Consider the following 25984-nt stretch of genomic DNA (forward strand, 5'->3'; position numbering starts at 1 on the left):
GATAGTGTAGCAGTATACAGATAGAGCTGGAGGGGAGGTGTATAACTACTGTATATCCCGATCCCTTAGTGATAGTGTAGCAGTATACAGATAGAGCTGGAGGGGAGGTGTATAACTACTGTATATCCCGATCCCTTAGTGATAGTGTAGCAGTATACAGATAGAGCTGGAGGGGAGGTGTATAACTACTGTATATCCCGATCCCTTAGTGATAGTGTAGCAGTATACAGATAGAGCTGGAGGGGAGGTGTATAACTACTATATATCCCGATCCCTTAGTGATCGTGTAGCAGTATACAGATAGAGCTGGAGGGGAGGTGTATAACTACTATATATCCCGATCCCTTAGTGATAGTGTAGCAGTATACAGATAGAGCTGGAGGGGAGGTGTATAACTACTATATATCCCGATCCCTTAGTGATAGTGTAGCAGTATACAGATAGAGCTGGAGGGGAGGTGTATAACTACTATATATCCCGATCCCTTAGTGATAGTGTAGCAGTATACAGATAGAGCTGGAGGGGAGGTGTATAACTACTATATATCCCGATCCCTTAGTGATAGTGTAGCAGTATACAGATAGAGCTGGAGGGGAGGTGTATAACTACTATATATCCCGATCCCTTAGGGATAGTGTAGCAGTATACAGATAGAGCTGGAGGGGAGGTGTATAACTAACTACTATATATCCCGATCCCTTAGGGATAGTGTAGCAGTATACAGATAGAGCTGGAGGGGAGGTGTATAACTACTATATATCCCGATCCCTTAGGGATAGTGTAGCAGTATACAGATAGAGCTGGAGGGGAGGTGTATAACTACTATATATCCCGATCCCTTAGGGATAGTGTAGCAGTATACAGATAGAGCTGGAGGGGAGGTGAATAACTACTATATATCCCGATCCCTTAGTGATAGTGTAGCAGTATACAGATAGAGCTGGAGGAGAGGTGTATAACTACTGTATATCCCGATCCCTTAGTGATAGTGTAGCAGTATACAGATAGAGCTGGAGGGGAGGTGTATAACTACTATATATCCCGATCCCTTAGTGATAGTGTAGCAGTATACAGATAGAGCTGGAGGGGAGGTGTATAACTACTGTATATCCCGATCCCTTAGTGATAGTGTAGCAGTATACAGATAGAGCTGGAGGGGAGGTGTATAACTACTATATATCCCGATCCCTTAGTGATAGTGTATCTTCTGTCTAATAGGAGGACTGCTAATCTTTCTTCATGTAACGGATACAAAGAAATCTCCCCCCTCGGGCACAGGACCTGATACAAAGAGGGTTCCATAGGGTTTTCATTGTTCATTCTCCTTTTCTCGTTATCAGTACTCGTTAACGTGTGATCACATTCGGCTGGAATCTCCCTTCACGAAGTTATGTTACATAGAGAAACGTTGCACCTTGTACTGACAGATGTGCGAATCAAACACTTGGTTTTTGGATTTGGAGTGCTGCTGTCTTGTCCCATTTCTTGGAATATTGGCTCTTTGTGGGGTTGTGGTTAGACCCCTGGACTTAGCTGAGCCCCCGGATATGTGTATATATATATGTGTATATATATGTGTATGTATATATATATATATATATATATATATATATATATATATATATATATATTAGTGTGTGTGTGTGTGTATATATAATAGCTAGAAAGAGAGAGCGAGAGAGAGAGAGATTATAGATATTAGATAGATATGGGAGATAGATTGGTAGATATGGGAGATAGATAGATAGATATGGGAGATAGATAGATATGGGAGATAGATAGATATGGGAGATAGATAGATATGGGAGATAGATAGATATGGGAGATAGATAGATAGAGGAGCTAGATATGGGAGATTGATCAATATGGGAGAGATAGATGGAGAGATAGATAGATAGAGAGAGATAGATAGATATGGGAGAGAGAGAGATAGAGAGATAGATATGGGAGATTGATGAATATGGGAGAGATAGATTGATAGATATGGGAGATAGAGAGAGATAGAGAGGCTGCGTTCACTCGGCCATCTAGACCCGTTTTTGTGTTTTTTGTTCTGAGCATGCTCAAAAGTAAAAACAGATCAAAAAACGGATGCAAATGGGTGACATTAAATGCTCATCCGTTTCCATAGACTTCAATGTAAAACTTACTGTATCCGTTTTTTTTCTTCAGTTTTTTGGACAGAAGAAAAAAATACTGCATGGGCTGTTTATTTCTGGCGTAACAAAAAAAAAAAAAAAAAAAAAAAAAAAACGGAAATGAGTGCAGACGGATTGTAAAAAAAATAAAAAATAAAAAAAAAACGTTTTGAACCTCTTTACAGCCTGCAAAAAAGGAAACAAAACGGGGATGAACGCACCCATAGCGAGATGGATAAAATATATATTTAGATATAGAATGTTTTTTTTCTCCTACACAATCACTTTTGCTCCTTCTGCTTCCAATAATCTCCTATCCGACATTTTTGTTTTCCTCACGATTCCTCTATAACCCATTGACCGAATTGGTTGATAAAATTTGAGCTTGACCACTACGGGGTTTATTTTAGTTATGTATGGTTTTTATTTTATTTATTTTTTTATGTATTTTTATTTGTAATTATTATTTTTTTTTTATTTTTTTTTTGTGCCTAAATTCCTTGTGTTTTCTGCCTACAGACGGTTTCCAATGCTGCCGGTCAGGGGGTGACAATTAGCGGGAACACGACCTTCAACAACTGGAACTGGGCGAACGCCGTTATCTTTGCAGCCACGGTCATCACCACAATCGGTAAGTGTAATTTAGTATAGGTCAATGGTCTCCAAACTGTGGACCTCCCAGATGTTGCAAAACTACAACTCCCAGAATGCATGGACAGCCGTTGGCTGTCCATGCATGATGGGAGTTGTAGTTTCGCAACATCTGGAGGTCCACATTTTGCGGCGCACTAGTATAGGTGGTGCACATAGAACTCTCCCTGTGGTCCCTATGATATTTCACCTCATTATCCTGGGAAAATAGGCCACTCCCCTTCCCTATCCAAAATTCTATGGACCATAGGGCAGTTATTGGCTTGATCAGGGGTTAAGCTATAGGGGGTGCAGAGGTAGCAGTCGCACCAGGACCTCGGTGCCTAAGTGGGGGCCCCAAAGCACATCTGCCCCATAAGAGACCAGTATTATTATAATTGGCACATTGGGCCCTGCTGCAGATTTTACCTGTGAGAAGTTGGCCCCCCATGTTCGCAAAAGCTGAATATGAATGCACCATTCGTTTGTGCTGCGTTTGTGCCGGTTTGGTTCCTGAGATATTGCGCGTTAGATTTTTATGAAGCCCCGCCCACTTTCCACCCCATGAAGTCAAAATTCAAAAACAAATACACCATTTGTTTGTGCTGCAAAAACGAACATTTGCGCTGCTTTGGTTTCCGAGATATTGTGCGCTTGATTTGTTGAAACCCCTCCCACTTTCCACCCCATGAAGTCAAAATAAAAAAACAAATACACCATTTGTTTGTGCTGCGTTTGTGCCGCAGAATATGTGCGTTTGTGCTGTTTTCGGTCCCAGAGATATTGCGTGTTAGATTTTTATGAAGCCCCGCCCACTTTCCACCCCATGAAGTCGAAATTCCAAAACAAATACACCATTCGTTTGTGCTGCAAAAATGAGCATTTGCGCCGCTTTGGTTTCTGAGATCAGAGAAGTTAATTTAGCATTATGGTATTTAGCATTACGCGTTTCGCTGCACATGCGCAGCTTCTTCAGGCATGATGCCTGAAGAAGCTGCGCATGTGCAGTGAAACGCGTTGCATTTAATAAATCCCTTGATTTTATCCTGCTCCCTTACTGTTCCTTTCTGCGCCGGACAAACTCCTGATTCTACAGTCTTTCACCCCCATTCAACAGCTGAGAGTGTCAACTAATGCTGCTCAGCCAATATGTGTATAATAAAATGTACAGAGTGGACACTAGCAATTACAGAATGCTCGTCCCTATGACGTCCCTGACACTATGAGGTCCCTATGACATCTCTGACACTATGGCATCCCTATGGCGTCTCTATGACATCCCTGACATTCCTATGACATTATACAGACATTTCCACCTCTGTAGTAATATGTAGTAATAACTGTGTGTATATCATAATAAATCATATATTGCTACGTTAATCCCATAATGCTAAATTAACTTCTCTGATCTCAGAAACCAAAGCGGCGCAAATGCAGCACAAACGAATGGTGTATGTGTTTTGGAATTTTGGCTTCATGGGGTGGAAAGTGGGCGGGGCTTCATAAAAATCTAACGCGCAATATCTCTGGAACCGAAAACAGCACAAACGAATGGTGCATTCATATTCGGCTTTTGCGAACATGGGGGGCCAGCTTCACACAGGTGCAGATTTTTCATCGGGACCCAGAAGCTTCAAGTTACCCCTCTGGCTTGGACTCCACAGCAGCTTCCTCTGGCAAATAATAACGGGAAAATAATGTTCATTATTTGTTATAAAATTGTGTTTAATGTATTTATTGGATTTTTTACGTTTTTTTTTTTTTTAATCTTCTATCCAGGTTACGGTAACATAGCCCCCAAGACCTCTGCCGGTCGGCTCTTCTGTATATTCTATGGTTTATTTGGGGTTCCGCTTTGTCTGACTTGGATCAGCGCCTTGGGGAAGTTCTTTGCAGGACGAGCCAAAAGGCTGGGCCAGTTTCTTACTAAAAGAGGAGTCACTTTGGTAAGAGAATCGGAATTATGAACACTTTTTTTTTTACCCAGTAATGCCTCAATGGGGCACTTGGTGTTTTTATTTATTTTTTATTTATTTTTTCTTGTTTCTTAACCCCTTAAGGATGCCGCCTGTTGTTACCTTAAATGGGTACGCTTAATAAATTTATTTTTTAAATTAGTTTATGCCTAAATAAATATCTTTGTAATATATGTTAATTAAAAAAATCTCGTTTTCACTGTTTATTTTACTTTTGAAAACCTGGCCACTAGGTGTCGCCCTATGTGGTCCAGGAATCATTCCCCCCCCCCCCTCACGTTGAGCACGTTCAGACCACTGCTGGCCAAGCAGGGTGGTCCGAAATGCTCGTCCTCAGCTTGCTCTCTGCCTGTATATGAAACAGGCAGAGAGCGAGCACAGTGCTCGTGCGTGCGCGGCGCACGTTATTTAAATATCCCCGCCCCTACACCTCCCACTTCTCCATTGAGCTTGTGCACGCACGGCGCCTGTAATTTTAAATTTCCCCGCCCCCTGCGTCTCTCTCCTCTCAGTGCAGGAAGACGGGCGGAAGCCGGCCGGCCAGGCTTCAGATGACGTCGCGCCGGCTGGCCACGCCCACTTCCTGCCCTCCGGAGAGAGCTTAACTCTGAGCTACCGAAGAGGTTATTATAAAGATATTTGAATCTGGATTTAAATAAAAATGAATACAGGGATAGATGTAGTTAGTATATGTATAGCATTACAGTGATAGGTGACAGCAGTAGATAGAGAAGACAATAGGAGCTCAGCCTCCATCTCCTCTGTAGATAGAGAAGATAATAGGAGCTGAGCCTCCATCTCCTCTGTAGATAGAGAAGATAATAGGAGCTCAGCCTCCATCTCGTCTGTAGATAGAGAAGATAATAGGAGCTCAGCCTCCATCTCCTCTGTAGATAGAGAAGATAATAGAAGCTCAGTCTCCATCTCCTCTGTAGATAATAGCAGTCTCTCCTCTCCTGTAGAATGACCTCTACACAGGTCACAGAGCAGCTCACAATCTTGCCCCATACAAAGAATAGGGTATGGAAACGTTCATAGTATTTATGTACATGGGGCTTGCTGTAACGCAGTGGTCTCCAAACTGTCTGGGTATGCTGGGAGTTGTAGTTTTGCAACAGCTGGAGGTCCACCGTTCTAAAAGGGATGAGATTTACTATGATGGATAATTGAGGAGATGGTGTCTGTGTGTATAGCCGAGAGTACAATGCTATTTTAGAATGGGTTCAAGTAATGAGTAAAAAAAATAATAATAAATAAATAAATGATACTGTAACCTGTAGATCTCCTTGTAGATTTCAGCCACTGATCCAGCAGTAATGGAGGTCGCCAGCGTGTAGAATCATGTGACTTTCTGTGTCATGAATCTATAGACTATTTTTGCCTGAGACTTGCTGATTATAGAAGTTTCTTTATTTTAGCTGATATTGCAGAAAATGTATATAAAGACGACATCCGTTACTCTGCAAGGTCATTACTGACACAACTGTTACATTCTAGGCGAGACAATACCGTTTATACTCGAGTATAAGCCGAGGCCCCTAATTTCACCCCAAAAACCCAGGAAAAGTTATTGACTCGACTATAAGCCTAGGGTGGGAAATACATCATCCCCCCCCCCCCCATGTCATCATCCAGACCCCCATCATCATCCCCCCCCCCCCGTCATCATCCCCCCCCCCCCTTCATCATCACCGCCTGTCAATCCCTTCATCAGTGGTCTTCAACCTGCAGACCTCCAGATGTTGCAAAACTACAACTCCCAGCATGCTCGGACAGGCCAACGGCTGTCCGGGCATGCTGGGAGTTGTAGTTTTGCAACATCTGGAGGTCCGCAGGTTGAAGACCACAGCGGCCTTCGTCATCATCCAGACCCCCCCTTTTAGTTTTCTACTCACCTCCCCTCGGTGGGAAGGAAGGGTGAGCTGGTCCGGGCCATCTATGCTGCAGGGACCGTCCGGTGGGGAGGGTTAGTCGTTGCGGGCTGTCCATTTTCACCGGGAGGCCCTCTTCTCCACTCCGGGCCCAGCACCGGACTAGTGATGTTGCCTTGACAACGACGCACAGGGATCTTCATGCGCAGGGACGTCCCTGTGCGTCGTCGTCAAGGCAACGTCACTAGTCTGGGGCTGGCCCGGAGCAGAGAAGAGGGCCTCCCGGTGAAAATGGACAGCCCGGAACGACTAACCTTCCCCACCGGACGGTCCTTGCAGCATAGATGGCTCGGACCAGCTCACCCTTCCTTCCCACCGAGGGGAGGCGAGTAGAAAACTAAAGGGGGGTCTGGATGATGACTAAGGCCGCAGTGGTCTTCAACCTGCAGACCTCCAGATGTTGCAAAACTACAACTACCGTATATATATATATATATATATATATATATATATATATATATATATATATATATATATACCGTATATACTCGAGTATAAGCCGACCCGAGTATAAGCCGAGACCCCCTAATTTTAACCCAAAATCCCAGGAAAAGTTATTGACTCGAGTATAAGCCTAGGGTGGGAAATACCTCATCCCCCCCTGTCATCATCCAGACCCGTCATTAACATCCTCATCATCATCCCCTTGTCATCATCCCACACATCCCCCCTTCATCATCCCCTTATCATCCCACACATCCCCCCTTCATCATCCCCTTATCATCCCACACATCCCCCCTTCATCATCCCCTTATCATCCCACACATCCCCCCTTCATCATCCCCTTATCATCCCACACATCCCCCCTTCATCATCCCCTTATCATCCCACACATCCCCCCTTCATCATCCCCTTATCATCCCACACATCCCCCCTTCATCATCCCCTTATCATCCCACACATCCCCCCTTCATCATCCCCTTATCATCCCACACATCCCCCCTTCATCATCCCCTTATCATCCCACACATCCCCCCTTCATCATCCCCTTATCATCCCACACATCCCCCCTTCATCATCCCCTTATCATCCCACACATCCCCCCTTCATCATCCCCTTATCATCCCACACATCCCCCCTTCATCATCCCCTTATCATCCCACACATCCCCCCTTCATCATCCCCTTATCATCCCACCCCCCCCCTTCATCATCCCCACACCCCCCCTTCATCATCCCCTTATCATCCCACCCCCCCCCTTCATCATCCCCACACCCCCCCTTCATCATCCTCTTCTCATCATTCGCCCTCAGTGGTCTTCAACCTGCGGACCTCCAGAGGTTTCAAAACTACAACTCCCAGCAAGCCCGGGCAGCCATCGGCTGTCCGGGCTTGCTGGGAGTTGTAGTTTTGAAACCTCCGGAGGTCCGCAGGTTGAAGACCACTGCGGCCTTCAACATCATCCAGCCCCCCTCTCACCCCCTTTAGTTCTGAGTACTCACCTCCGCTCGGCGCTGGTCCGGTCCTGCAGGACTGTCCGGTGAGGAGGTGGTCCGGTGGGGAGGTGGTCCGGGCTGCTATCTTCACCGGGGGCGCCTCTTCTCCGCGCTTCCGGCCCGGAATAGAGCCGTTGCCTTGGCAATGACGCAGAATTACGTTCGCAATGAACGCACCTCTGCGTCGTTGTCACGGCAACGTGACTATTCTGAGGCCGGGCCCGAAGCGCTTAGAAGAGGCCTCCCCGGTGAAGATAGCAGCCCGGAACACTATCCCACCGGACCACCTCCTCACCGGACAGTCCTGCAGGACCGGACCAGCGCAGAGCGGAGGTGAGTACTCAGAACTAAAGGGGGTGAGAGGGGGCTTGATGATGTTGAAGGCCGCAGTGGTCTTCAACCTGCGGACCTCCGGAGGTTTCAAAACTACAACTCCCAGCAAGCCCGGACAGCCGATGGCTGCCCGGGCTTGCTGTGAGTTGTAGTTTTGAAACCTCTGGAGGTCCGCAGGTTGAAGACCACTGCGGGTGGGGGAGTTCACTCGAGTATAAGCCGAGGGGGGTGTTTTCAGCACGAAAAATCGTGCTGAAAAACTCGGCCTATACTCGAGTATATACGGTGTATATATATATATATATATATATATTTTTTTTTTTTCGTTTACTGATTTAGAGCAGCATGTGGGGTTTTGTTTAGGTTTATTCAAATATCTCCCCAATCTTTTTTTTAAAGCAGCATTTAGTTATGCTTTACTGCAATCCACACAGACATAGGTGACAATAGACAGTAGCTGTCCCACTTACCGAAATAGGAGAGGTTTCTGGGCGTGCCCTGTGACCTTTTGCAAAGGTCATTTCATGGAGAGGGAGGCTGATTTGTGATCATTATCTATCGGGGTCACCAACTGCCAGATTTCAGTATTAAAAAAAAAAATCTATCTAATCTATCCTATCTCTATCTTAAGATGGAGAGTTAGGGGAAAAAACATTTTTTTGATGCGCAGGATTTTCTGCTGCAGATTTCAAGACTGAATGACTGACCAACAGCTTCCAATCCTGTGCATCAAATCTGCGCAGAATACTGAATGTGTGAATAGACCCTTAAAGGAGTACTCCTGTGGAAAACTTTTTTTTAAATCAACTGGTGTCAGAAAGTTAAACAGACTTGTAAATTACTTCTATAAAAAAAAAATCTTAATCCTTCCAGTACTTTTTAGGGGCTGTATACTAAAGAGCAATCCAAAAAAGAAATGAATTTCCTCTGATGTCCTGACCACAGTGCTCTCTGCTGACCTCTGCTGTCCATTTTAGGAACTGTCCAGAGCAGGAGAAAATCGCCATAGCAAACATATGCTGCGCTGGACAGTTCCTAAAATGGACAGCAGAGGTCAGCAGAGAGCACTGTGGTCATGACATCAGAGGAAATGCATTTCTTTTTTGGATTTCTCTTTAGTATACAGCCCCTAAAAAGTACTGGAAGGATTAAGTACTGGCACCAGTTGATTTAAATAAATAAATAAATAAATAAATTAAAAATTCCACAGGACTACCCCTTTAAAGTGGTACTTCAGACCCCTCACATTATATGACGGGCCCTATGTGTGGTTTTACCTTTTTTTCTATGTGAAGGACAAACATGAACTCATTTCCCTAATTTTCATTTTCCTGCAGAGAAAAGCCCAGATCACGTGCACGGCCATCTTCATCTTATGGGGCGTCATTGTCCACCTGGTGATTCCCCCTTTCATCTTCATGAGGACTGAAGGCTGGGACTACATCGAGGGCCTCTACTTCTCCTTCATCACAATCACCACCATTGGTTTTGGAGACTATGTAGCAGGTTCGTCTTATGTTTATCCCATAGTGTCATAGCTGGAATGATTGCACGGACTATGGTCCTAAATCTTTCACTATAGATCGATTATTTTTTTTTTTTCCCACAATCCTTTTCTGCTTTCAAACTAAAGCTCATTACTAAACCTCTGTGACTTCACTTTGCCCCATTTACTTTGTTCCCATTCAGTTTCATAAATGTATTTTTTTGGCCTTTTGTTTTGATCCTCATTTTGATTAGGATTTTTACTAAAACCACACGTGGATCCAAAGTCCGGCAAATCTGTACATGAAGACAAAGTTTCCACACAACTTAGGTTCCAGCACAACACAACAAAAATGACACTCCCGAGGTTTTTTTTTATTTTTTTTTGTTAGGTTTATTTTTTATTTTTTCCCATAATGCATTTATTTTTTCCAGCATTTTTATCATTACAAGCCATTAGATTCATGCATCATGTGACTCAAGGATTTCTATTGACTTAAAGGGGTACTCCGGCGCGAAGACATCTTATCCCCTATCCCCCGTGTGACGTCACGCTCCGCCCCCTCAATGCAAGCCTATGGGAGGGGGCGTGACAGCGTCACGTCCCCCTTATAGGCTTGAATTGAGGGGGCAGAGCGTGACATCACACGGGGGCGGAGCTGTGATGTCACAATGCTCCGGCCCCGTGATCACCAGTAATCAGACCCAGAGCGAACATGCTCTGGGGACTGATTGTAACGGGGTGCTGCGTGCAAGATCACGGGGGTCCCCAGTGGCGGGTCCCCCGCGATCAGGGATCATATCCCTTATCCTTTGGATAGGGGATAAGATGTCTTAGCACCGGAGTACCCCTTTAACTGGGTGAAAAAACTATGTAAAAGTCTGTGGGAGGGGAAAAATGGCCCTTGGGGAAAAAAAATTATATTCTCAGGATTCATTATTTATTTTATTATTATTATTATTATATATTTATTTATTTTTTTATAAACCATGTGGGTTTGGCGTTTTAGGGTCTATTCACACAGCAGGATTTCCGATTAAAGCCCATAGACTTCTATGGGATTCCGCACTCCCATTCACACTTCTGAATATCTGCTTGTGGAATTCCACTTCAAATTAAAGCCCATAGACTTCTATGGGATTCCGCACTCCCATTCACACTTATACTTCACTATTGATTCCCAGCTAACATTTCATATTTTCCCCTTCGTCTGTACCATTTCTAATTTTAGTAAGAATATTCACCAATATAATGTTAGAATAACTCTGGGGAAACATAGCCTAGAGCCGTAGTCTCCAAAAGTTGCTTGTGGAATTCCGCCTCAAATTAAAGCCCATAGACTTCTATGGGATTCCGCACTCCCATTCACACTTATACTTCACTATTGATTCCCAGCTAACATTTCATATTTTCCCCTTTGTCTGTACCATTTCTGATTTTAGTAAGAATATTCACCAATATAATGTTAGAATAACTGGGGGGGGAACATAGCCTAGAGCCGTGGTCTCCAAAAGTTGTAGTTTTGCAACATCTGGCCTTGGGTATTACCCAATATTTTTACTTATTCTTCCGGCATTCGTTGCACCTCATAAGTTGAATGTGGGAGAAGACGTTGACTCTATGACTGATGTATAACAGTTTACACAATATATCCTAGTTCAGTAGACGATATAATAAGATGCTAAATACTACATGGTTGAAGAAATTTTTTTAATAAAAAAGCAATACTTACCTTTCTTGTTTTTGGCAGGTGTGAATCCAAAAGTGACTTATGGCACCCTCTACAGATACTTTGTGGAAATCTGGATCTATCTCGGTTTGGCCTGGCTGTCCTTGTTTGTGAACTGGAAGGTCAGCATGTTTGTAGAGGTCCACAAGGCCATCAAAAAGAGACGTAAAAAAAGGAAAGAGTCCTTCGAAAACGACCCAAGGACAAAAAAGGACAAGCAGATCCCGATGGGGAATCCGAAGGACATCAACATCCTGAGCTTCCTGTCTAAAAAGGAGGAAACGTACAACGATCTGATCAAACAGATCGGCAAAAATGGTTTAAAGACTGGCGGCGATAGAATCCTGAATGGTGATCTTGCCGATAACGAGCCCGATAGGGGGAAGGAGATGGTGGTCTTTACTAAACGCTATGGATTTGGCTACGACACCGTAACCTTTTCCAGTGGTCTTCAGAAAGACAACGGGATGAGGCCCCTCCAGGACAGGGAAGCCACCATTTTTATCAACCAGTTAGATCGGATCAGCGAGGAGGAAGGGGAACCTTGGGAGTCGAAAGATTATAAGCCCTTGATTTTTCAGAATAACATCAACTTTGTTAATGAGGAGGAGGACGAAGAAGACGATGACGATGAAGAGGAAGAATGTGATAATTCTGAAGATGAAGAAAAGTCCAAATCCTCCATAGAGGAAAATAATGAGGGTCCGGAGACCCCGACAAGACTTGATACATTCACTTGTCTGGATGAGTCTTCTTTTTCCAGCAATGACACTGAGGTGTCCGTTCCATACGAACAACTTCTGAACGAGTACAATAACATTAATAAAAAGGGAGATACGTGAGCTGGATGCCGATCGGGCTGGTTCTGATCAGAGACGCTGCTTGTTCTGGAAAAAAAAAAAAAAACGATCAAAGAATATTTTTGCTTTGTTTTTGTGACCAGCAAGTGACCAAATCTAGAATGACTTAAAGGGGTACTTCGCAAAGGATAGGTACTATCCAAAGGATAGGTGATAAGATGTCTGATGGTGGCGGTCCTGCCACTGGGGACCCCTGCGATCTCCCTGCTTCACCCGGTGTTCGTTTAGAGCGTCTGGTGCAGCGCTGGAGGCTCGTGATGGCCATGCCCCACTTGTGACGTCACGGCCACGTCCCCTCAATGCAAGTCTATGGGAGGGGCGTGACTGCCGTCACGCCCCTCCCATAGACTTGCATTGAGGGGACGTGGCCGTGACGGCACGAGTCTCCCCCCCCCCCCCCCGGCATCTCCAGTCATCCGGCACGGAGTGAAGATCGTTCCGTGCTCCAGATGTCTGGGGTGCCACAGCCGAGATCGCGGGGGTCCCGCCACTGGATAGGGGGATAAGATGTCTAGGGGGCGGAGTACCCCCTTTAAGAGCTTAGTTTCTCCATGCTGGGTGGAAGGATCCTAGAGTTTAATCAAAAAACTGTTGGTGTATTGAGTGTCTGCTCATTCTTACACTGGACTCAACAATGGCAAATTGTCTTGGTTCAGAAAGTCCAACCAAAAACCAGTGTACGCCATTTTCTGAATTTCTCCTGCCTCATGTGTCCATTTAATTTCCTCCATGAAGATACTTGAATTTAACTGAACTGTGGACTTTTTGTATATATTTAAATTTAGTTCCTGTTTTTAGTTCCTGTTCCCCTTGCTATATACTGTATTTATATGTTGAGATGTCTATGTAAAAAAAGGACTGGCCACTTTTTATTTATTTCAGAAGCAATGGTCACAGAGAAGTGAAGGTTTTAGATGTATTTTATGTTCTTAACAATTTGTATCCATAAATTATAATACAAGGCCGGGTTCACACTACTTAAAGGGGTTATCCAGGAAAAAACTTTATATATATATATATATATATATATATATATATATATATATATATATATATATATATAATCAACTGGCTTCAGAAAGTAAAACAGATTTGTAAATGACTTCTATTAAAAAATCTTAATCCTTTCAGTACTTATGAGCTTCTGAAGTTAAGGTTGTTCTTTTCTGTCTAAGTGCTCTCTGATGACACGTGTCTCGGGAACCGCCCAGTTAAGAAGCAAATTCCCATAGCAAACCTCTTCTAAACTGGGCGGTTCCCGAGACAAATGTCATCAGAGAGCACTTAGGCAGAAAAGAACAACCTTAACTTCAGAAGCTCATAAGTACTGAAAGGATTAAGATTTTTTTCATAGAAGTAATTTACAAATCTGTTTAACTTTCTGGAGCCAGTTGATATATAAAAAAAAAAAAAGTTTTTTCCTGGAATACCCCTTTAATATATATATATTTTTTTATAAGGAAATAACCCATAGATAAAATGCCACCCAACTCCACTGAACGCGAAATGATTGGTAGAGAATCTTATTTTTATCTCTTTTTTTTTAAAAGCCTGAATATAGTTCGAACTAGAACTTAATTTGTTTAATGATTTATCCAATTGGACAAGAATTTAGTTTTATTTATTTTTGATTTAATTTTTTTGTGTAACGCACAATTGGTACTAAAGTTGCCGTCATGTGAATATCTTATTCCCAGTGTAATCCATACCCTGTAGGTTGCACGGCCGTCACCACGCCCCCTCCTGTAGACTTGCATTGAGGGGGCGGGGCGGGGCGTGACATCACACGTGGTAAGAGGCATAAGACTTGGAGCCTCCAGCTCTTCCTGCAGTACTCACAGGTGGGTGGGTTCTGCATGCTAGATCGCGAGGGTCCCCAGTGGTGGGACCCCCACAATCAGACATCTTATCCCCTATCCTTTAGCTAGGGGATAAGATATCTTAGGGCCGGAGTACCTCTTGAACCTTTTTCTAATAACCTGTATTTCTTAAAATTTATAATGTGATTGTAGAAAGAGGAGTCGCTGGACAGAGTTGGACCAATAAAGGTCAAGCCATGAGTTTCCGGTTAGATTAGGTAGAGCACTAATGTAGCCAATTGTATTTAAGAACTTTTTTATGAGCAATTTTGTTACCTCAACATTGTTAAAAATCTAAAGACTGAAAGCTGTTTAGAGACTTTAAAGAGGTACTTTAAAGGAGTAGTCCAGTGGTGAACAACTTATCCCCTATCCTAAGGATAGGGGATAAGTTTGAGATCGAGGGGGGTCCGACCGCTGGTGCCCCCTGCGATCTCCTGTACGGAGCCCCGACAGCCCGCGGGAAAGGTGCGTTTCGACCTCCGCACGAAGCGGCGGCAAACACGCCTACTCAATACAACTCTATGGCAGAGCCGAAGCGCTGCCTTCGGCAATCTCCGGCTATGCCATAGAGATGTATTGAGGGGGCGTGTCAGCCGCCGCTTCGTGTGGGGGTCGACACACGCTATCTGGCCGGAGAGCCTGGCCCCCGTACAGAGAGATCACAGGGGGCCCCAGCGGTCGGACCCCCCGCGATCTCAAACTTATCCCCTATCCTTAGGATAGGGGAAAAGTTGTTCACCACTGGGTAACCACTGGACTACCCCTTTAAAGAGGTACTACAACCCTAGACATCTTATCCCCCTATCCAAAGGATAGGGGATAAGATGTCTGATCGCGGGGGTCCCACTGCTGAGGACCCCCCACGATCTCTGCTGCGGCACCCCAGACATCCAGTGCACAGAGTGAACTTTGCTCCTTGCCGGATGACTGGCCATGCGGGGCGGAGGCTCGTGACGTCACGGCCATGCCCCATCACTGCAAGCCTATGGGAGGGGGCGTGACGTCACGAGCGGGGTGTGACGGTGACTTCACGAGCCTCCGGCGCTGCACCCGATGCTCTAATGGAATCCCAGGTGCAGCCGGGAGATCGCAGGGGTCCCCAGTGGTAGGACCCCCGCGATCGGACATTTTATCCCCTATCCTTTTGGATAGGGGATAAGATGTCTAGGGGCAGAGTACCCCTTTAATGCTGTGGGAACCTGGACACTTTTCATTTAGATCAGCCAACCATCTAATGTGTATACGGGATATCCCAACTCTCCCCCAAAGGCAGAATGTTGGATCTGAACTACCCAACGTACAACAATCTTAAAATGATACAATGGTCTCTAGCATAGGTCGTTGTTCACCCTGTAGGCATAGTCACTGTTAGGGTCTATTTACACGGTGGAATTTCCACCTCAAATTATATCCCATAGACTTCTATGGGATTCCGCACTCCCATTCAACCTTCGGAATTTCACAGGGTTGAATGGGAGTGCGGAATCCTATAGAAGTCTATGGGCTATAATTTTGAGGCGGAATTTCCATTGAAGCAACTTGGGGCTTAATTATTATTATTTTTTTTCTCATGCCAGCAAATATATCAGCTATTACCATTGGATACAATTTTATTTTTATTTTTTATATGCAAGTTTCATTGTGTTCTGTGGCCTGACTTGAAATAGAGAGGTGTGATGTAATGGTCTACTAATACTATTTTGTATGTATATACTGTAGAAACCATTTTAAAGGGGTACTTCACTGGAAAACATTTATTTTATTTTTTTAAATCAACTGGTGCCAGGAAGTTATTTTCTTCTTGAATTTCCTTTTTGTCTGACCACAGTGCTCTCTGCTGCCACATATGGAAAGTTCCTAAAATGGACAGAGGTGGCAGCAGAGAGCACTGTGGTCAGAAAGAAAGGAAATTTGAAAAGAAAAGAATTTCCTGTTGATCATAACAGCAGCTGATACTGGAAGGATTAAGATTTTTTAATAGAAGTAATTTACAAATTTGTTTAACTTTCTGGCACCAGTTGATTTATTAAAAAAAAAAAAAAAAAAAAAAAATTCCAGTGGAGTACCCCTTTAATTCACCAGCAACTTGCTGCTAATGGCGGTTCACCTCCAATTTTTTTTTATTTATTTTTTAACTTTTAATTGCTGCAATTTGACCTAATCATCCTGCAAAAAGATTAGGTAAATGTGAACCCTCTTGTCAGTCAGGGACTACTAAAATTGATGTAGGCTCGAGCATGCAGAGGTACGCCGGCTCAACCTTCAGGCCTTCACTTTGGCTTCTCCTTCCATGGTTTTATCATAGTGTTACTTTTTAGACAAATCCTTTTGAAGTAATTGAACATTAGTAATTTACAGAATTAGGGAAGTAGAAACACTCCAAAAGTCTTATCTATTTTCGGATGAGGATTGCAGGATTATGTGATTTAGAGATTGTAATCTGAGCAGAAACACTCCATGGTTGCCCCTAAAGTCTTGTCTGATCAGTTCATACACTAAATGGTTATTGTTTCAGAGTAGAGTAGAACGAACTGAATCGGCTGCTGCGCAGCGCAACTTGACGCTTGTCACAGTAAACCAGCGAATCTGCTCATTTACTGTAACATCTTGCTTGGCCAAGTGCTATGCGCAGACCTAGCAATGAAGAAGTTAATTAGCACTACTGAGCAGTGCTAGTTAAATCCTTGGCTGTATAATGTACACAGCGAAGAGAGTGATACTTACTATCTCGTTGCATGTCCGGGCCTCCTCTTGTGTAGCTCTACCCCCTTGTGACATCATTGCTAGAGGTGTGACTACACAAGACAAGGCATGGGCCAGCGATGAGATGGTAAATATCACTGTAGACACTATACAGGCATACAGATGGCTTTATAGTGTATACATCCCCCTGCCCAAGGAGTTAAATAGCACTGCTCAGCAGTACTAATTAGATCCTTCCTTGCTTGGCTGAGCTGTACTTGCGGGTGTCGGCTGTGAGCACAGCTCAGCCCTGACATTGCCAGGTTCACGTGTGCCAAACCAGGCAATGTTGAAAAGTTCAGCGACTCTACCCTTAAAGCAGTAGTCTCTTAACTGTAGCCCTCCACATGTTGCCAACGACTGTCCAGGCATGCTGGGAGTTGTAGTTTTGCAACATCTGGAGAGCCACTGTTTGTAGACCACTGCTCTAGAATACGCTAGATGGATGGTTTCTAGTACTAAGATCACTCTGCTAATACCATAGGTCAATACCTTATTTATTTTTTCTTAAAATTTTTCTCCAAAACACTCCAAATATGACCCAAACACCAACACTCCAAATATGACCCAAACACCTTGTACCCCCTCAAGAACAGGCCTTTTCTTAATGGGCGAGCACTCATGGGCTGTGGACCAATGCTAAAGCCTAGTCGACAATGTGAATTGTATTATATAGAACTGTTCACTGTGTATAATGTAAGATAACCTCCGTGTTTGTACTTCCTGTTGTAACGTCTTAAGATTTTCTCGTCCTTGTAGCTTCTTTCGCTAGTCTTTGTAATATTGGGAAAAAAATTTAATTGTATTGTCAAAATATATATATATATATATCGCCCATGGTGTCCTGATCAGTTTCTTGATTTGCTCTCCTGTTCCTGGGATATGAGGGTTTATAGTTTCTGACACCTAAAATTAAGTTCATGCCCGTCAGTTAATAGTCAGATAGGCGTGAACTTAATTTTCGAAATGAGTGATTATTAGGTGATGGGTGGGGTTATACAGTCAAGCAAATGCCTCTTTTAATGTACAAAATTCACACTCCTTGACTGTATAATACCGTTTCTTATCACGTGATGGATCACTGCAATTTTATTTTATTTTTTTAAAGGAGTCTACGCCCATCTGACTATTTACCCGAATTGTCAGAGAAAATATGAACCCATACATCTTGGGAGGGGGAGAGTGTATCAAGAAACTGTTAAGAGGTGTATGATCAGGGCACCATAAGTTGACTAAAGGGGGTACTCCATGGAACTAAACCCATAGCCCAGTGTTCCCCAACCAGGGTGCCTCTGGCTGTTGCAGAACTACAACTCCCAGCATGCCCAGACAGCCGTTGGCTATCTGGGCATCCTTTCCCTCTCATCAATATTTGTTGTCTAAATATCATTCATTAGTTTATATAGAGCAGTTTCCCCTCTCTGGTTGCCACTTACATGCAAGAAGTGAGGGAATGACATCATCCAATCATCCACTCTGTCTCTGTTCAACTCCATCTCTGAAAGCAGCCCCCACCCTCCTGAGTGGAAGACAGACCACATGGTTTCTGCCCTGCACTGATGAGTCATGCTCCCTTGAGTGCTTAAAACTGGGAGGTGTGTGCAGCCTCAGCCAATCAGACACTAAACCTTTCTCTGTTGCTCTGAGAAGGAGGGTGGGGAGCTGCAATGATTGCTGGGAGATGTAGGCAAGGGAAGAGAAGGAGGGCAAAGAATATGAAACAGGCAGAAAAGAGGCCACAGGAGCCATGTATATCAGGCAGGATGGGGGTGGCTTATTTTTATAAATGTACTTCCCTGGAGCACCCCTTTTAATGATGGTAACCGGTCCTCTAAGTATACAGTAAAAAAGGGATTTTTTGGTAATGGTTTTTGATATTGGCCCATTTTATATCCAATATGATGCCAAAGAGGTTAATAGTCTGCTAAGAGTATGTTATGCAATGCCTTATATGTAGCCATTTGGCCATTGAGCAGATTTGGGGGATGTCTTCCTTTTCATACATGCACTGTCTATATATAAAGTAATGGCCCTTGTAGGTGGGGTCTCTACTCCGATACATTATAGAAGTGTGCGCAGGCCGGCTGCTATTTTGTGTCAGATTATCTGTCCAGTATGAAGAGTCCTTAAAAAAAAGAGATCGTAAAGCTTGACTACACGATGTCCCCATGAAGATAACAGGGACCTTCCTGCTCCAAACCCCTAGAATTCCCCTTAGTTCCCAGTCCTTGTAGACGGAGAACAACGTCCACCAGTCTTCCTCATCCGGTTAATGATCTTTCCCGTCTGTCTGCGCTTTCTAGTCTTTAGAATGTTTTGTTGCCTCAAGTCCTGTGCGGTGTCATTGGACTCACTGTATGTAAATATCCTTTGTATCTTTTTTTTAAATGTAAAATAGTGTAATTTATTAATTTTTTTTCAATAAAAAATTCTGAAACCTACATTTTTATATTGTGTTTATTCTGAAAGAATATTTTGATTAGATGTGTTTTGACAGATCCAGGATTTAATGGTGTATGTGTGTGTGTGTATATATGTGTGTGTGTGTGTGTGTGTGTGTGTGTATATATATATATATATTACACTTTAATGTTTTCTTTACCTTGTCTACATTAGTGGCTGAGTCCCTTTTTGTAAATGACTGACATTACTTATACTGACATTCTCTATTGTGTTCCCAGATAAGTACAGGATGTAATGTATGTACACAGTGACCTCACCAGCAGAATAGTGAGTACAGCTCTGGAGTATTATACAGGATATAACTCAGGATCAGTACAGGATAAGTAATGTCATGTATGTACACAGTGACCTCACCAGCAGAATAGTGAGTCCAGCTCTGGGGTATAATACAGGATATAACTCAGGATCAGTACAGGATAAGTAATATAATGTATGTACACAGTGACCTCACCAGCAGAATAGTGAGTACAGCTCTGGAGTATAATACAGGATATAACTCAGGATCAGTACAGGATAAGTAATGTAATGTATGTACACAGTGACCTCACCAGCAGAATAGTGAGTACAGCTCTGGACTATAATACAGGATATAACTCAGGATCAGTACAGGATAAGTAATGTAATGTATGTACACAGTGACCTCACCAGCAGAATAGTGAGTACAGCTCTGGAGTATTATACAGGATATAAATCGAGATTTTCCTAGCTTCCGTGACGGAAAATATTAGTTATATGAAGACAGGAGGCAAGTATCTTGCATTAATCTTTCTTTATTAATGCCCATAGCAGAAAATTAAACTTTAAGATTAATGTATTCAAAGAAAAACTCCCAGTAGCCCCTTTGAGGACTCAGTAGCCAATCATAGCCAGATGGCTCCTATAAAGGGGACTGCTGTGCTATAACTCCTCCTCTTTCTTGACCCGACGTCATAGCCGACACAGGAAAACTGATCATAGACTCCAGCTTGACTCCACAACTTTACGACGGACCTCTGGAACCTGAGCGCCATTGCATGAGCAGTCTCGGGACTGCCGTTTTCCGGATAACCGAACAGAAGAAACGACGTCGGAACAGGAACATCTCAGCTGCCGACACATGAACACAGGCGATCTTCAGTATCCTGAAACCAGAAAAGAAAAGAACACCATAATAGGGTTGGGTAGGGAGGGAAGATACTCTCCTCCTGTCTTCACATATAACTAATATTTTCCGTCGCGGAAGATAGGAAAATCTCGATTTATATATCTGACAGGAGGCTCATATCTTGCAAGTTCAAAGCTAAACAGTAAACATGACAATATGACATGAATAACCAGTAAAATTAGCTCACGGTAGAGAGGGCCGACATGGATACGTGAGACTCCGGTCTGAAATAAAATTTGCGAAAAGTCGTCTCTGATGACCAGTCCGCCGCTAAGAGCAGATCTGCAAGGGAGCCCTCTGAAGTAACTACCTTAGTGGCCATGGCACCCCTGGAAGAGTGTGCGCCGAAAAGGGAGACATCTATCCCCGCCATATCCATGGCGGATCGAACCCATCGGGCTAACGTCGCCGATGACACCGGCAGATGAGGCAGGACATAGGAAATAAGGAGTTGAGAGGACTCTAGACCGCAACCCTGCTGTCTGTGCTTCATATGTCTGAAGGCAACGAACAACACAGAGCCGAGGATGGTCGGGGAAAAAAAGGATAAAAGACAGAGTGAATCCCGGTTTTGTTCCTACGGACGACCGAAAACCGAACGCCCTCCGGCGAGAATAATATAAACACAATGGAGAGGCTCCTGTCTATCTGACCGTCACTAAAGACCCGAGCGACCCAACAAACACCTATACCCACGGTGTAAAAAATAGGGACAATGTATTAAAAGTAAATGGGGCTCAAAGGTCAAAGATATCTGGTTTAGAATAATTTGTATTTATTAATATAGAATATAAAATGAATTAAATAGGGAATGCACAGGGCCCTTGTACTCCCCTAATTAATTTAATATACAGTAAAATATATATATTAATCCCAATATAAAAATAGCAACTAAAAACTAAAATTCAATACAAACTAAAAATAACTGTAAAAATTATTCTGCGATTTGAGCCTGTGTGATCAATATAGCGATCGGCTAATCCTGTAGAGAAGCACAGTACAAATGTTCATTCCTGTTCACAGATACAATGTAGCAGCTGCAGATAACAATAAGTCAATTAGTATTGTATCTGTCCAGCCAGTGGCAACTAGATTCCACCAATATAATGATACAGTATAGCGCTTTGTGGATAGTCGCTTGAGATCGATCTTTAAGTGTCTCTGTATATACCGCAAATTATCACATCAACCAGTTGGCAATATAATCCAAAAAATGCTCACCGCTCCCGGGATACCATGGATCTCCCTTCGGTGTAGTCCTGTGGACCGGCTGTATGGCGTATTTCGCCCGGTGACTGGCCTCAGTCAGGGATCGTGCTGCTGGAGTCTCGGCCGACTCCTAAGGACGCAGCACTTGGTGGTGGGCACCGTTTGGGGGGACTGCAGCGCTGTCAAGCGGAGTCCCTTGATCAAACCAACTGGGAAAAAAGGCGGTCAGCAAACATCGAATCCTTGTGGTAGATAGCCCGGTTGGCTTTAAACTTGTAATTAAAGTAGCGGCTGGATGCGGTATACAGAGTGGGTGACCCGGCGCTCGGGAGATAGCACACTGTAACAAATGTCTTGGATCTGTAGGATGATCGCTAGTGCTGTTAGGCAGATGTTCTATATTAGCAGGCTCAATATCGCATATTTAGAATCGCTGGACGCGTTTCAAAACCATCCTCGGTTTTTTCTTCAGCATATAACATAATGGTGGTTTATATACCTTAATACACGCCCCTTCATAATGACCTAAACTATGACCTCACATCCTGGGCAAAAAAAATAAATGAATGGCATTCTAGAGAAATGAATGGCATTTTAGAGAAATAAAGAGATGAATAAACTCTATTTATATTTGTCTATGAACATATCAACACTTAAATAAAAATTTAAATAAAAATTTTGCAAAAGTCAAAAGTATATAACATTACAAACTGTATGCAGTTGTAATAATAACTAGAGACATATGGGGATAAATCTAAATCTTGATCACATTCTAGAAATATTAGAAAATAATAATAAATAAATGAATAAAAAATGAATAAAAAAAATAAATAAATAAATAAAAAAAAAAAAAAAATATATATATATATATATATATATGAATAATGAGTGAAAAATAAATAAAAATAAATAAAAATAAAAATAACAATACAAATAAAGATAAAAAATAAAAATAAAAATAGAATAGAAATAATAAAAATAATAAAAATAGAAATAAAAATAGAAATAATAAAAATAGAAATAAAAATAAAAATAATAAAGACGAATAACAATAAAGTAAAATGAATAAAAATAAATAAATACAGAGACTACCTGGGCATCTCATAATAATAGTGGACATATATGACAATATAATGGGACTCAGAAATATGTACCATTTTGAACAATCAGATTCAGGGCTAATAACTTTTATCTATAGAAGAGTTGGGAAGGGCCCGACGAAGGGTCTGTCGGAGTACTGGGAAACAGTCAAACGCCGACAGACCATCCGAAGGGACCAACCCCACGTTCAATCCAGAAATCAAAAAATTTCTAGATCACTGTTCAAACCTCTAGGCGTCAAAGTGCCGAATTCGAAGATTTTCCTCGACACGGCTCTCGACATTTTATTAATGAAATTTCCACCCCTCCAATCATGTTGGATTTGTTGTATGGCCATATATTTAAGATTATTTGGGTTACCTTGATGGTATTGTTTGAAATGCGCAGAAAGGGGGTGTTTTTCATTTTGTTTCTTAATATTGTAACGATGTTCCAATATTCGGGTTTTTAATGCCCGTGACGTGCGTCCCACGTATTGTTTCTGGCACGGACATTCAATAATATAGATAACCCCCTTACTGGCGCAATTCAAAAATTCATTAATTTTAAAAACAAAATCATTTGTAAAGGATTTAACTGATAAGGTGCGTTTATCAAATTTAGTTGCTTTACAACTGGGGCATTGCCCACATCTAAAAAAACCTTTAAGGTCTATCAATGTGGAAGACATTTTTGTATGCAAATTATCTGCCCGGACAGTAGGGGCAACCTTCATACTCAAATTGGCTGCTTTTGTGTAGATGATTGGTGGTTTGGGTGGAAGGATATCCCCCAAAGCTTTGTCTTGTTGTAATATTGGCCAATATTTAGTAATAATATTCTCAATTGTTTTATATTGAGTATTAAAGGGTATAATCAATTTAGACTGTTCTGACTCACCTATCGGTCTTAAAGTTGGGTTTTTGGGTATAAAAAATGTAGATCTATCTATCTTACGCACTTTCTCTAATGATTGCTGGATATTCATCAAGGGATAATTTTTTTCTAAAAATTGATTGGTCAGAGTGATAGCTTCAGCCTCGAATTGGTCGTTGTGTGTACAATTACGTTTTAATCTACGAAACTGGCTTGTTGGCACATTAATTAACCACTGAGGTAGATGACAACTAGTATGTAATATGAATCCATTCTTAGCTACTGGTTTGTGGTAGGTGCTGCAAATTAAACTAGTGTCATTGGTGGTGATGAGCAAATCTAAAAATTGTAAGTTAAGGTTATTGGAAAGGGGGTGAATTGTAAGTTAAGGTTATTGGAATTGAGAGATGATATAAATAAGTCCAAATCAATTCTAGAGCCACGCCAAATGAAAAAAATGTCGTCGATATAACGATACCAGGACACCAGATTCTCCCCCAGCTGGGGATTGATGGTGGTACATTCCCAATTGGCCATAAAAAGATTGGCATAGCTGGGGGCGAATCTGGTGCCCATAGCTGTACTGTTAGTCTGTAAAAAATAATCGGAACCGAATAAAAAATAGTTGTGTGTAAGAATAAATAATATACTATCTGTGATAAAGGTAATTTGTTCTGGTAATAGTTCTGCATATTTGTGTAACATAGAAGAAATGGCTTCAATGCCTTGCTGATGATTGATGACAGTATACAATGAATTGACGTCCAAAGTGCCTAGGTGCCAAGTAGGGTCCCATTTTAACGTCTCTACTATTTTTATCATTTGTGTGGTGTCTCTCAAATATGAATCTGTCAGTTTAACAAAAGGTTGCAAGAATTGATCTATGTATTGGGAAAGATTTGAAGTGATCGATCCAATTCCCGACACTATTGGTCGGCCTGGTGGGTGACTGGCATTCTTGTGAATTTTAGGTATCGTATAGAAAACAGGTATACGTTTGGGTGTTCCTGTAATAGTCAAATTCTTGTTTAGATAATATGCCCTTTTCTTTAGCTCTATCACATAGTGTGGTCAGTTCATCATAGAACTGTGTAGTAGGATCCCCCTGGAGTTTTTTATATGTATTACAATCGTTTAGCTGAGATAGACACTCTTGCGAGTATGAGGATGTGTCCATCACCACTATGCCGCCACCTTTATCCGCAGGCCTAATGGTGATGGACAAATCCTGTTGTAACTCCTTAATGGCTGATATTTCTGCTGGGGTCAGATTGACCCATGGTTTTTTTGCAGTTTTAATTTTCCTAAGGTCACTTTCTACTGCCTTCTTAAATGCAGTCATATATGAACTGATTTCATGTCTTGGAAAAAAATTGGATCTGTTTTTTAGAGTGGTGTGTTCATAAATGGATTTGGCATTGATGGGGGCTATTGGATTTTTCAAAAAATATTTTTTAAGACTTAGTTTACGTATATATTTTTCTATCCCAATATATATACCAAATTTATCCAACTGTTGACTTGGTGCAAATTTGAGTCCTTTATTTAATATACCAATTTGGTTAGGTTTTAATGTGACTGAACTAAGGTTAAATATCGCATTGGCTGTCTCTAAATCTTGCTTGATTTTGTTTTGGGTTGCTCTACCTCCTCTATTATGTCCTCTACGTATTCTCTTTTTCTGTTGGTGTTCTGACTGGTTGAACTGATGAGTGGAGTTGGATGGACCTGTGCTATGGTCTCTATTGTTTGTATTATCTTCCTGGGTTCCATGGTGTGTTTGGGTAATGGTTGAAGGTTGGGGTTGGGATAATGGGGGTGCATGTGGTGAAATGGGGTCTGGTGATATGTGTATTGCGGTTTCTTGAATTGAGGTTTTGGGTGACGCCAGTGGTAGTGTGGGGAGTGTGATGTCCGGGGGCTGTATGTGTTGGGATGACCCCGATAATATTGGGGTTTGGACCCGTAATGGGGTCTGTGATAATTTTTTGGGGGTGATTGTGGACGGTGTCTTGGCCCTCCGGCGAGAATTGACGCCTGGATACATCCAAGGCTTTCACGTCTGATACCCGTTTAATGGAGACCAAAC

General features: G+C 42.4%; 1 protein-coding gene across 1 annotated transcript in view; it reads left to right on the top strand.

Annotated features, from left to right (window-relative positions):
• Window positions 1-12811, top strand: part of KCNK5 (potassium two pore domain channel subfamily K member 5) — a 51586-nt gene extending 38775 nt beyond the window's left edge. The window contains exons 2-5 of the mRNA XM_056568643.1: window positions 2658-2769; window positions 4548-4714; window positions 9782-9950; window positions 11681-12811. Of these exons, the coding sequence (XP_056424618.1) occupies window positions 2658-2769; window positions 4548-4714; window positions 9782-9950; window positions 11681-12501 (1269 nt within the window). The 3' untranslated portion in view covers window positions 12502-12811. The remainder of the gene's footprint in view (window positions 1-2657; window positions 2770-4547; window positions 4715-9781; window positions 9951-11680) is intronic.
• The last annotated feature ends 13173 nt before the right edge of the window (window positions 12812-25984 follow it).

The sequence above is a fragment of the Hyla sarda genome, chromosome 3 (genome assembly GCF_029499605.1).
Source record: "Hyla sarda isolate aHylSar1 chromosome 3, aHylSar1.hap1, whole genome shotgun sequence".
NCBI classification, from domain to species: domain Eukaryota; kingdom Metazoa; phylum Chordata; class Amphibia; order Anura; family Hylidae; genus Hyla; species Hyla sarda.